The sequence below is a fragment of the Salvelinus fontinalis genome, chromosome 14, assembly GCF_029448725.1.
Source record: "Salvelinus fontinalis isolate EN_2023a chromosome 14, ASM2944872v1, whole genome shotgun sequence".
NCBI lineage: Eukaryota > Metazoa > Chordata > Actinopteri > Salmoniformes > Salmonidae > Salvelinus > Salvelinus fontinalis.
The window spans coordinates 25,824,562-25,837,368 of record NC_074678.1 but is presented as its reverse complement, the minus strand read 5'-3'; the positions used below and the strand labels follow the sequence as shown (position 1 = coordinate 25,837,368).

The window sequence follows — 12,807 nt, the reverse complement described above, 5'->3', positions numbered from 1 at the left end:
AACACTATTTCCCACAATCCAACACATTTAAACTTTCAGTGATGGCGCTGCCCACGGTCAATGTGGAAGATGTGAGAAAAGCTTTGAGTAATCATCTGTCAAAGTTGGGGTTTGAAGTTTATCCACTGAAGGTAACGTTAAGGCCGCTGTTCCATTCGAGCGATTTGTTAAAAGAATTTGCGTCAAACGTTAAACGTGGCCCTTTTTGCAATATTGTCAGAGAACGTGTCGTCAATTGTTAAACTAGTCAAGTTGACAAGCTCCAATTCAAAGTTCGTACACGCTTTCTCAGCCATGCCTTGTTCATATGAAAATGATAAAAGCTGACCATACTGGACTGTAGTCTGCAAACAGGTTTGGGACTTATGGCACAGGTGATAGTATATCTATCCAAAAACGACAGGGTTGTTGAAACGTGTCCCTTCCTGGCTGTTCCCCCTTAATCGCTACAAAAGTTACCCACCTTTTTATTCTTTGTTGTGCATGTGTTCCCAGATTGGCTGGTACAATGTAGTCCTGTCCCCCTCTCTCCATCTGTCCTACCCTGATGACACCCTGGGAGCGGTGGTGCTCAGCACTCCAGCCATGTTTGAACAGGCCTTCCTGCCCTTCATAGAGAGCAGGGACTGGAAGGGGGTGTCTGCAGACCCCATAGACCAGTGTGTCAAACACTGCATCAACAACACAGTCTCTGAGGTGGGTGGGTGTGGGTGGGGGCAACCAGTGCATCATTCACTGCATTAACACCTAGGGTGTTGATGGAGTGATGTTGAAAAACGTTTTGAAACAGTTTACTCAAAGGAAAATGTTTTGCAACAAAAATAGTTTGTATTGGAAAAAATTCAGGTAGGTGCTTCCCCGTTTCGTTCCGTTTTACTCTGTTTGCTTCCGTGTGGTTGTTATTAAACAGATTTCGTTACAAGACTTAATACACACACCCCTGTGCCACACTTCACATCAATTGCCCCCCTCCCCCCATCTCTCTCTCCCCCCATCTCTCTCTCCCCCTCCTGTAGTGTTTTCCAGGTGTGAAGGTAGATGTGAGTTATGACTATGAGATGCTGCCCAGCAGGAAGCCTAAGTTCCTGGCCCAGAGCGCTGCCCATGTGGCGGGAGCTGTGTACTACTACCAACGCTCCGACATACCTGACCACCCCTGGGGGGAGAAGGTGAGTGAGGGGTCCAAAGGGGTTATTCAGTAATTCATGTACTAATAAATTGATAAATAGGGTGCTGTATGTTCTTTGGTTCACAGATGGACAGTCATTTGTATTACTTATAAAACTATTTATACTACCCCTTTGTCTTCCTCTCCCCCCCTCCCTTCCTCTTGTCACCTCTACAGAAGATGTTTGGTGTGTGTATACACCCGCGTCTGGGGGGCTGGTTTGCTATCAGGGCTATGTTAGTGTTTGTTGGGTCTGAGGTGGGTTCGGAGCTGCAGCAGACAGCTCCTCCAGACTGTGTTCCTGCCAGGGAGAGTAGGATACAGCTACTGGAGGACTTCAACCTCAGATGGCAGGTAGGATTCACACTATAAACTATAGTAATAACTATTGATCAATAATATGGTTGGCAGATAATCCAGTATATTGTAGCAGGGCTAATAAGTATAGATCAACAATAAGGATAGCATGGCAGGTAGGTCTGCAACTATATACTGTTGCAGTCTGTATATCAATAATGGGTGCAAATGATGCATATATTAATACATATAATTATGTATGATTCATTTAAACAGGGTAAAGATAGATAGATATATAATCTATGTTGACAGGACTGGAGTTACAGAGATATCGTCCCCCCAGTCCAAACCTACTCCCAGAAACAGAGAGAATACTTCTCCACCCTACCAGCCCAGCGTCTAGACCTGCTCACAGACTGGGGTTACCTGACAGGGGGAGAAGAGGACAACACACAGGAGAACTGACAGATGATAACAGTGAGAGGAGACGCTACAGTTAGACTTGGCTGGCTCTGAAGTAACTGACTCTCAGGGATCTTCTGGTATGGTTTGAGGCCATTTTGGACATGCAATCCCTACATGCTCATTGGTACTGTGGTCTTTCTGTATTCACAGACAGTGTTCCACTGTGAGAGCTAATGTACTTTATCTGCCTATGAAGCTACTGTAATGTTTAGAGTTAGATGGTAGAGTGAAAAGAGATCTTTCATGGAAAAGCAACAATAGTAAGTTTAAATGTGGTAAAGGAATTAATAAATGCACAAACATTTGTTATTGTTTTGATAATTTCTCAGTTGTACTGTACATTTAGTGAGTTAGTGCCCTCAGGAGGAGACATGAAGTAGTGCGACCTGAGTTTTTGCTCAAGAGACTACTGCTATCCTTTATCATCAAACTATTATTTTTATTAAAAATAAATCATTGTTGGAACGACACTTTAATCAATTGAAAAAATAATGCTCATTCTGCTTTAGCTTTTAGTCAGTAACTCATGATGTTGATGCAAAAGTCCTTCTGAGGATTAGGGTTATGATGATAATGAAGGCTATGTTCTAATCCAGCATAGTAGAGTTCTCCCGTAGTCCATTGATGCCAGGAATAGTCCCACTAGAACAATGTCTCCAAATGTGCCACATCTGGGACGACACACACATGTTTAAGCTTGTGTGTTGTCTTACCTCCTGTGGCGTATACGTGTGCAAACAACCCTACTGAATAGCCACACCAACCCCAGAGTACTGGCCAGATGCTGCGATGCATACTCACAATGGTAAGCACCATTTCATCCCCTAAATATGAATATTAATCATCTAGTTAGCATAGTTTACTGAACCACCCTTACTATACGATCTATGCTTTGTGTGTTGTTGAACGTAGTTGTACTCACAGAATGCTGCAGGCCTCCGAGAGCCAAATGGAAAAATACAGTAACATTCACAATGTACTCCCTTTGTTATACACCCTCTTCTCTGGCCAGCACAGCTGTATTCTAGTTGTTAAATAATTTCTGTAGTGCAGCCTTCCTCACTCATTCTCTCTCTTGTGGCTAAGCCCTCTGGTTAGGTTGCCTATAGCAGGGCAGTATGTAATTCATGTGGAGCAAGGTTGAACTGAACTCTACCCAGCATACCAAAATTGGTTCTGTGAAAGTTCCCAGACCATTCGTTAGGTTGCGGCAAATGTTCTCATAACACAAAAACTGTCCAGTTGTGCTGATGATTATAAAAGGTTTATATAACATTCGCTTGATGTTGAAAGAAAGTTCCCAGGACGTTGCGCACATTTTGTTGCCGCTGTATGTTCTAAAAACTTTACTTGTGCATTGTTATTACATCAACTGGAAAACGTAATGAGAATGTTTGAGGACTGCTCCAGATGTTGTGCACATTAGAGGAGAAAATTCCAAGGGTATTTTATTTAAAACTAACAAAAAAAATGGTTATCAAAACATTCTTAGATCATTCTTGGGATGTTATGATCATAATGTTAGATAAAACGCAAACTAGAACTTAATGGGAATCTTAGCAAATGTCCTGGGAATGTTCCTGGTTTGCTGGGTACATTCTGTCATCCACTGCATTCCATGGCAGCCATCTCAGTTTTAAAGAGCCTTATTACCATCCTTTACAGTACTGCGTGCCAAATCTCTGGGGTGAAAGGTGTGTGCACGCGCACACACACACACTCACCTGCAGTCTAATACTAGTCATCCGAGGTCATTAATGGGTGCACAGTCTAGGGTGTGTTTGCTCTGCCATAAATACACCACTGATAGCCCTGACGGATTTGAACCAGGGACTGTAGTGACACCCCTTGCACTGAGATGAAGTGCCTTAGACCGCTGCGTCACATGAATAAATATATTTCAATGAGTGAAGGCTCCTCAGAGGAGGAATGGGAGGATCATCCTCAGTGAATTTCATAAAAATAGTGAAACATTGAAAAAGGTTATCCTTTTTCTGTAGATACAACCATACCAAATAATTTATTAAAATACACTGTTTTGCAATGTTCTAGAGTAGCCTCACCAGCACACTGTAGGATAGTACCATGGTGTAGCCGGAGGACAGCTAGCTTCTGTCCTCCTCTGGGTACATTGACTTCAATACAAAAACTAGAAGGCTCATGGTTCTCACCCCCTTCTATAGACTTACACAGGACATCCTCCAATCTATCAGAGCTCTTGCAACAAACTGACATGTCCACCCAATCAAAAGGTCAGAAAATGAATCTACTACTGAAAGCATAAGCTACAGCTAGCTAGCACCGCAGTGCATGAAATAATGGTGAGTAGTTGACGCACAGATCACCAACCATTTCGAATCCCACCGTACCTTCTCCGCTATGCAATCTGGTTTCTGAGCTGGTCATGGGTGCACCTCAGTCATGCTCAAGGTCCTAAACGATGTCATAACCGCCATCGATAAGAGACAATACTGTGCAGCCGTATTCATCGACCTGACCAAGACTTTCGACTGTCAATTACCGCATTCTTATCGGCAGACTCAACATCCTTGGTTTCTCAAATGACTGCCTCGCCTGGTTCACCAACTACTTCTCACAGTTCAGTGTGTCAAATCGGAGCGCCTGTTGTCCGGACCTCTGGCTGTCTATATGGGAGTGCCACAGGGTTCAATTCTCGGCCCGACTCTCTTCTCTGTATACATCAATGATGTCGCTCTTGCTGCTGGTGATTCTCTGATCCACCTCTATGCAAACGACACCATGCTGTATACTTCTGGCCCTTCTTTGGACACTGTGTTAACTAATCTCCAGACAAACTTCAATGACTTACAACTCTCCTTCCGTGGCCTCCAACTGCTCTTAAATGCAAGTAAAACTAAGGGCATGCTCTTCAACCGATTTGCTGCCCGCACCTGCCCGCCTGTCCAGCATCACTCCTCTGGACGGTTCTGACTTAGAATATGTGGACAATTACAAATACCTAGGTGTCTGGTTAGACTGTAAACTCTCCTTCCAGACTCACATTAAGCATCTCCAATCCAATATTACATCTAGAATCGGCTTCCTATTTCGCAACAAAGCATCCTTCACTCATGCTGCCAAACATACCCTCGTAAAACTGACCATCGTACCGATCCTTGACTTCGATGTCATTTACAAAATAGCCTCCAACACTCTACTCAGCAAATTGGATGCAGTTTATCACAGTGCCATCCGTTTTGTCACCAAAGCCCCATATACTACCCACCACTGTGACCTGTATGCTCTCGTTGGCTGATCCTCGCTACATATTAGTCACCAAACCCACTGGCTCCAGGTCCTCTAAGTCTTTGTAGGTAAAGCTCCGCCTTCTCAGCTCACCATAGCAGCACACACCCGTTGCACGACTCCAGCGGGTATATTTCACTGGTCACCCCCAAAGACTATTCCTCCTTTGGCTACCTTTCCTTTCAGTTCTCTGCTGCCAATGACTGGAACGAATTGCAAAAATCGCTGAAGCTGGAGACTCATATCTCCCTCACTAACTTTAAACATCAGCTGTCAGAGCAGCTCACAGATCATTGCACTTGTACATAGCTCATCTGTAAATAGCACATCCAACTACCTAATCCCCATATGTTTGCTCCTTTGCACCCCAGTATCTCTACTTGCACATTCATCTTCTGCACATCTATCACTCCAGTGTTTAATTGCTAAATTGTAATTACTTCACCTATTTATTGCCTTATCTCCCTAATCTTACCTCATTTGCACACACTGTATCGTTTTTTCTTCTTCTATTGTGTTATTGACTGTACGTTTGTTTATTCCATGTGTAACTCTGTTTGTGTCGCACTGCTTTGCTTTATCTTGGCCAGGTCGCAGTTGTAAATGAGAACTTGTTCTCAACTGGCCTACCTGGTTAAATAAAAATAAAAAAAGACAAAGACAAGTTGAACAAATTAATTTTTTCAAATTAAGGATGAGAGAAAGCTATATTTGGTTGTATTTTTTTTTACTTTCACTTAGCTAGCGAATGCAGCTAGCTAGTTTTGCCTACTCAAACATGGCATCAAGGGATGATATGTTAGCTATCCAACACTGGATGTCTTCCAAGGTAAGCTTTTGGTGTATTCATTTATTGCAACCGGAGCCCGGCGGTGTAACTGCTAAACTGCATGATTGTTCTAGTAGCTATGTTGACTATGACGTGACAATGTAGGCTGTGTGTAGAGATTAGTGGTCATGATATGAAGGTTTGGCTTGGAAAGTATTTTTCACCTGGTAATAGACAGCTGATGGGTTGTGCACTGAACTACACAAGCGAGGGGGAAAAGGTGAGAGGAGGAGAGTGCGTAGATAGTTGCGAGAAGGAAATATACAGTATAAACAATGAGCAAAGTGATCATGCTGTTATGTGGCTGCTATGAAAGTGAACTGTGTTTGCGTGTGATCAGGGGTTTATTAATTTTGCCAATTATGTTAGTTTTTTAAAGAGAACAAACCAGGTTAAACATATCTGAATGTGTCCAATAGAAACTCTTGTTTGCAACTGTTGGACTAATGATTGCACCCTAGATCAGCTAGATGCAGGCAAGAGTGTGCAATTGAATGTGTCACTGCCTGTCACCTTGACTACGAACAATTCTCTCGACGTGTGCACCTACGTTGTAAACTTTAATTTATAGGCTAGGTTGTAGCAACCTCATGATGGGTGCAGGTAGGGTTGCACATTTTGGGGAATATTCAGAGGTGGAAACTTCCCATGGGAATTAACAAAAATATGAAAATTAATATACCATTTAAATGTAATGTTTTTGCATTGGATATATTTACCATATGTAGACAGAAACATAAACCTTATAAGTATCTAGAAGAAAAAGAACACACCTATTTAGGCGCGGTGCTGGCCAGCGGCGTAGAAAACTTAAACTAAAGAGAGCCACACTCTAGGAGCTCAGATGCAAAAATGTGATGTCCAACGTTGACAGCCAAGCTGTCTTCATCAGGGTATAATCACAAACACTGCTGGTAGACTCGTTTATATAGTGTCAAAACACACAGGTGTCTGTAATCATGGCCAAATGTGGCCTAATATCATTGGTTAATTCTCAAATATAAAAAATGGCATACAAAGAACACCATACAAAAAACAAATGGATAGCATACGGTCATAGATTAATTTTAGACTACAGAAGCTTACAAACAATTACAAATGGCAAAGACACTAATCACAAGAATGGCTTCAGATCAAAGTCTACGTTGAGCCCGAAGGGAGCAAGGGTCTTTAAATTAAAGATCCAGGCAGCCTCTCGTTTTAACAATAAATTATCAAGGTCACCCTCTCTCCTAGGGAGGGTGACATGTTCGATGCCAATATAACGCAGAGAAGAAATCGAGTGGTTCGCTTCCAAAAAGTGGGCCGCAACTGGGTAAGTCAAGTTTTTGCACCTAATGGTGCTACGATGCTCTGAGATACGTACTTTTAATGCGCGCTTTGTTTTACCCACAATTTTTACCACAAGGACAAGTTAAGATAAATAACTGCCTTAGTTACACATCCTCACATCCTTAAAAAAGGTCATGTTTGTTTATAATTTTCTCAATGGCAAAATTAATCTGATCATTTTTGTACCCCCTCTCCTTGAATGTGTCTTTTGACACTATATAAACGAGTTATCCCGCAGTGTTTGTGATTATACCCTGATAAAGACAGCTTGCCTGTCGAAACGTTGGACATTACATTTTTACATCTGGGCTCCTAGAGTGTGCGGCTCTCCTTTGCTTTCAACCTTATCCTAAGTAGACATAATTGCAAATGATTAAATCCTTCCAATAGAAGTTAAATGAACTTTAATTACATTAGTTGACTTCACATGGGATGATTTCACTGAACATTCAATATTCCCTTTTTTTTGTTGATCTCCAATGATCCATCGCATCTCCCAAAAACGATAGTCTGGAAACTAAAGCTTTGGTTGTCTTCCTCTCAGGCTTCCATGTCTTCTCCCTGAACCTCCTCAATGTCCACCTCTTGAACATCAGACTCTGAGGCCTCATCTTCACTGTCACTTTCCAACCCTGTTGAGGATGGCTCGTTGTCAGGCTCAAAAAGCCTCAAATGTCTGGATGGCCACCAATGCTTCAACGCTTGTATTGGTCAGCCTGTTGCGTGCTTTGGTGTGTTTGTTCCCAAACAAGGACCAGTTGCGCTCTGAGGTGGCTGATGTTGGTGGGATTTGGAGGATGATGGAGGCAACCGGGGAAAGAGCCTCCGATCCACCAATTCCCTTCCACCAGGTGGCTGATGAGATATATTGGCACGACTGCCATATTGCATCCCCATCCAAAAGCCCTTGCTTGGAAGTGTACTTTGTCAGACTGCAAAGAACCTTGCCCTCATCCATGCCAAGGTGGCGAGACACTGTAGTGATGACACCATAGGCCTTGTTGATCTCTGCACCAGACAGGATACTCTTGCCAGTATACTTGGGGTCCATCATGTATGCTGCAGCGTGTATGGGTTTCAGGCAGAAGTCTTCACGCTTTTTGATGTATTTCAGAATGGCAGTTTCCTCTGCTTGGAGCCACAGTGAAGGGGGCAGGCCAGTACGGCTTCCTTCTCTTACATCTGCAAGCAGAGTCTGAACATCAGACAGGATGGCATTATCTCCCTCAATCCGTGCAATGGCTACTGCTATAGGTTTCAGGCTGCTTACCACCCTCTCCCAAAATACATCATCCAGGAGGATCCTCTTGATGGGGCTGTCCATATTGGCAGACTGAAATGGCCATTTATTGGAGAGACTCCTTCCCCTCCAGGAGACTGTCAAACATGACAACAGCACCCCAACGGATGTTGCTGGGCAGCTTCAATGTGGTGATCTTATTCTTCTCACTTTGCTTGGGGAGGTATATTGCTGCTGTAACTTGATGACCATTCACATACCTAACCATTTCCTTGGCGCTCTTGTAGAGTGTATCTATTGTTTTCAGTGCCAAGATATTCTTGAGGAGCAGATTCAATGCATGAACAGCACAGCCAATGGGTGTGATGTGAGGGTAGGACTCCTCCACTTTAGACCAAGCGGCCTTCATGTTCACAGCATTGTCTGTCACCAGCGCAAATACCTTCTGTGGTCCAAGGTTATTGATGACTGCCTTCAGCTCATCTGCAATGTAGAGACCGGTGTGTCTGTTGTTCCTTGTGTCTGTGCTCTTGTAGAATACCGGTTGAGGGGTGGATGATGTAGTTCATTATTCCTTGCCCACGAATATTCGACCACCCATCAGAGATGATTGCAATATAGGTTGCTTTCTCTGATAAGCTTGACCTTCACTTGACCTCTGTTGAACTCTGCATCCAGCAAATGAGTAGATAAAGCATGTCTGGTTGGAGGGGTGTATGCTGAGCGAAGAACATTCAAAAATCTCTTCCAATACACATTGCCTGTGAGCATCAGAGGTGAACCAGTTGCATACACAGCTTGAGCAAGACATTCCTAATTTCTCTGAGAACGTTCCTCCATTGAGTTAAAAAAAAATCTGATTCCAGGAGGACCATGAGCTGTTGCTATCGATAAGGTGTCTGATTCATAATTTCACCTCGAATAGAAGTAGATGGACTTTTGTCAGAGGTTGCTTGTTGTGAGCGCTGAGGGAACTTTATGCACTTGGCCAGATGATTCTGCATCTGTGTTGTATTCTTCATATGATTTGGCACTGTATTTGCAAATGTACACAGCTTTTCCTTCTACATTAGCTGCAGTGAAATATCTCCACATCAGATAGTGCCCGTGGCATTTTCCTGTAAAGATTGTAATTTTTTTTAAATAAAAATACAATTCCATGTACAGATAAATAGTTAAGATTAAACAACTCCTTTGTAAAATAAATGTTTTAAAATTAAACATGGAAACAGGTGAATTAACACTCAGTTAGCAGGCTCAAGCAAGCTGAAACTAACTAGCAGAACTTGTTAACAAGTTAGAAATGATTTAAACACACTTTGCTGTAGGCTACTATTTACTAGTTAACATAAAATCATGTATGTCATAAAATATATTCACCCCACCCAGTATTGTAATCAAAATTTACCAGAAAGCATGTAGTCCTTGGCTCAGACAGTGTAGTAGCGTGGGCTCAATAGCATCTCATTAGTGTGCAAGATCATGAGAATCAGCTGTACATGTGATGGAAGAATGCACTGTGCATGCAGAGGGTTGGAATTCCATTGAATTGGGGATAGTTTAACCAAAATATGCCACAAAACCTAGAATTACCTTGGTTATCCCACAAAAGGTTCAATTATAAGCTCACTTTTATGAATTTAAGCAAAAATCCAAATTCCCGGGCCTAACTTCCCATGAAAAATACCGGAAAGTTTCCAACCCTTTAAAACCCTAGGTACAGGGAACATTTGAGTATCATCTATTGGTCTAAACCTATCGATGTTACATTGAGTTGGGTGAATGGAATATCAACACCAAGAGATTATACATTTGGTATTGGTTTTATTTGGAAAATAATTAGTTCAATAACCAAAGGTGTATTTTAATGTTTCTTTTGGGAGATATTTATAAGATTATTTTTTTATTTCTGTCACACACGATATATGCTTCAAGCCCTTGGAATGAAGACCGCTTAATTTAGGAATGCATTCTAGAACAATTTGTCAATGAGCGCCCATAGAATTGAGTCCTGGGTAACTACTTACATGAGTGTGTCTGAAGTAGGCGTGTCAACAGAACTGGGAGGATCAACAGAAATGGGTGTATTGAAAGTTAAAATCAGCCACTTGGGCAGATTTGTTGCCACTCAAGACTGTTTTGCGTGGCTGATTGGGCTGCATGATGAGTCGATTGCTGAATACTGTAGTATTTTAGCTAAGCCTAACCTTAACACTTTTTCTAACCTTAACTTCCTCCTAACCGGCCAAGTTAATTATCCTGACCTGCTATGCATTTTTGCTCACACAAACCATTTCCTAACCTTGCTGTGCGTTTTAGCTAAATCGAATCCCCGACCTGACAAGGTAAAACATCTGTTGTTCTGTCCCTGAACAAGGCACTGTTCGCTGGTAGGCTGTCATTGTAAATAAACATGTGTTCTTAACTGACTTGTCTCGTTAAATTTTCATAGAATCTCTATGATCGCCATCTAGTGGCGACGTCACAATATCAATGTAGATTATTGTATCAAATTATGAATTGATAAGGAATGGTCATGTTTATTGTATTGCTTGATTGTATAGTTATTTCAGCTTTCTAGCAGTATTCAGCCCAGTTTTGCAGTTTTCAGCAGGGATGGAAAGAGTACCGAAATATTCTACTCAATTCGAAGTACTATTATTTTTGTGATATTTTACTCAGGTAGAACTAAAAATACTGGTGTAAAGATGATAATAATAATAAACTACGTGTAAAAGTAAACAAGTGATATAAACTCTAAAAAAAAAAAGTGTTGGTAATTTGCTAATTTACCAGAGAATTGTTACGTGATACTTTCCATGCATTAAGTTGAAAAAGGAAGAGTAAATTAATGTACAGTAAACTAAGTACATTTATTTTAACTATGTTAAATTGTCAAATATACTGTTAACCTTTTAAAATAAATTCTACATTCAAGGAATTAAAATGTATTTATAAAAAAATAAATGCATAAAAATTGCCATACTTCAATATACTATACTAATCACCCATTCACACTCTTTCCCTAACTCACTCTACCAGTGGTGGAAAGAGTACTGAAATATCCTACTCATGTAGAAGTACTGTTAGTTTAATGACATTTTACTTAAGTAAAGTAAAATCACAAGTACTCGGAAAAGCTACTCAATTACAGTAACGAGAATAGTTGTAGTTAGTTACTTAAATACTTCAGTTAACTTTTCAGTATAGAAAGCTTTTCTTGCTATTACTGGTCTCCTGGTGATGCATTGGAGCAAATATGGACTCGACATCTATCCAACGGTCTTCATGGGTAGAGTGTTAACTTGATGAGCAGGTAAGTGTCATTACACAGCAGATGGAGAAGACCTGTCCGGGCATAAGCGACAAACGCGGTTGCTTAGTGTCCCAGAGTGCAAAAATGTAGAGCTGCAGATAACTTGCTCTACAACTGCAACATTTTCTCTAAGAAATCAACTTTAAAACGTAAATTTATCTCCGCGGTCAAGAGGGGGGCCACAAATGTTTTGCACGCGAGATGGTGTGGGGGGGGGGGGGACAACCATGAGCTGTAACGTCAGATGGAAGTTCAGAAAATGCAAGAGAGTATGTAGATACAGCACACAGGCAAAGACCAAACCTCAGAGGATAACAATAAAGACTGGAGGTGTGACCAGTTTATTATTTACAATTATAGAAAGCCCAGCCGTGAGGCCAGGCATAAAAAAAATTGTTAATTCTCATAATGTTCCTCTCCACGGAAATCTTTAGTAAAAGGCGAAAGATTTATGCGATCTGAAGAGAAACCAGAGTATACTGCTGACTGAATGACACCGTTCCGACCGAGTTCTCGGCCTTACTATTCATAGTCATGGTTTAATGGAAAACAAAAAAATCTCTATCGCCGATACAACACACACAGATTACAGTCCCCCAATACAAATGAAGAGTTAAGTTTTATAAGTGTCAATGCTTGTAAGTTCAATCATTCTTTACACACACTAAATGCACGCTGGGCATTATACAGATCACTCCCTGGTTTGCCCCGTTCAGTCCTAAAAAAAAAAAAAAAGTATCTGCAACGCCAGCGTAATTTCAGCAAAAAGGACAGATTTGTCCTAACTGTTTAGCTACCATCAAAAGTCTACTTTCAAAGTTAGAAACAATTTGCCGACGGAACGAAATACTTTAACACTTCTACATCGAGCATGCGCCGTTGAGACCCGCAAG

General features: G+C 41.5%; 1 protein-coding gene and 1 non-coding gene across 2 annotated transcripts; one reads left to right on the top strand and one right to left on the bottom strand.

Annotated features, from left to right (window-relative positions):
• Positions 1-18: 18 nt before the first annotated feature.
• On the top strand, positions 19-2,235 carry mmachc (metabolism of cobalamin associated C). Its single transcript, XM_055861067.1, has 5 exons — positions 19-131; positions 496-696; positions 1,017-1,169; positions 1,346-1,522; positions 1,778-2,235. The coding sequence occupies exons 1-5, from the start codon at positions 42-44 to the stop codon at positions 1,928-1,930; spliced, it is 774 nt and encodes a 257-aa protein (XP_055717042.1). The 5' UTR covers positions 19-41; the 3' UTR covers positions 1,931-2,235.
• Positions 2,236-12,276: 10,041 nt separating this feature from the next.
• LOC129811182 (U5 spliceosomal RNA) lies at positions 12,277-12,392 on the bottom strand. Its single transcript, XR_008752858.1, has one exon. It is a non-coding gene; the product is annotated as a U5 spliceosomal RNA (small nuclear RNA).
• Positions 12,393-12,807: the final 415 nt, after the last annotated feature.

Coding starts and splice junctions, on each gene's coding strand:
- mmachc (XM_055861067.1), top strand. CDS start 42: ATGGCGCTGCCCACGGTCAATGTGGAAGATGTGAGAAAAGCTTTGAGT. Junction 132..495: donor TTGAAGTTTATCCACTGAAG/GTAACGTTAAGG, acceptor ATGTGTTCCCAG/ATTGGCTGGTACAATGTAGT. Junction 697..1,016: donor TCAACAACACAGTCTCTGAG/GTGGGTGGGTGT, acceptor CCCCTCCTGTAG/TGTTTTCCAGGTGTGAAGGT.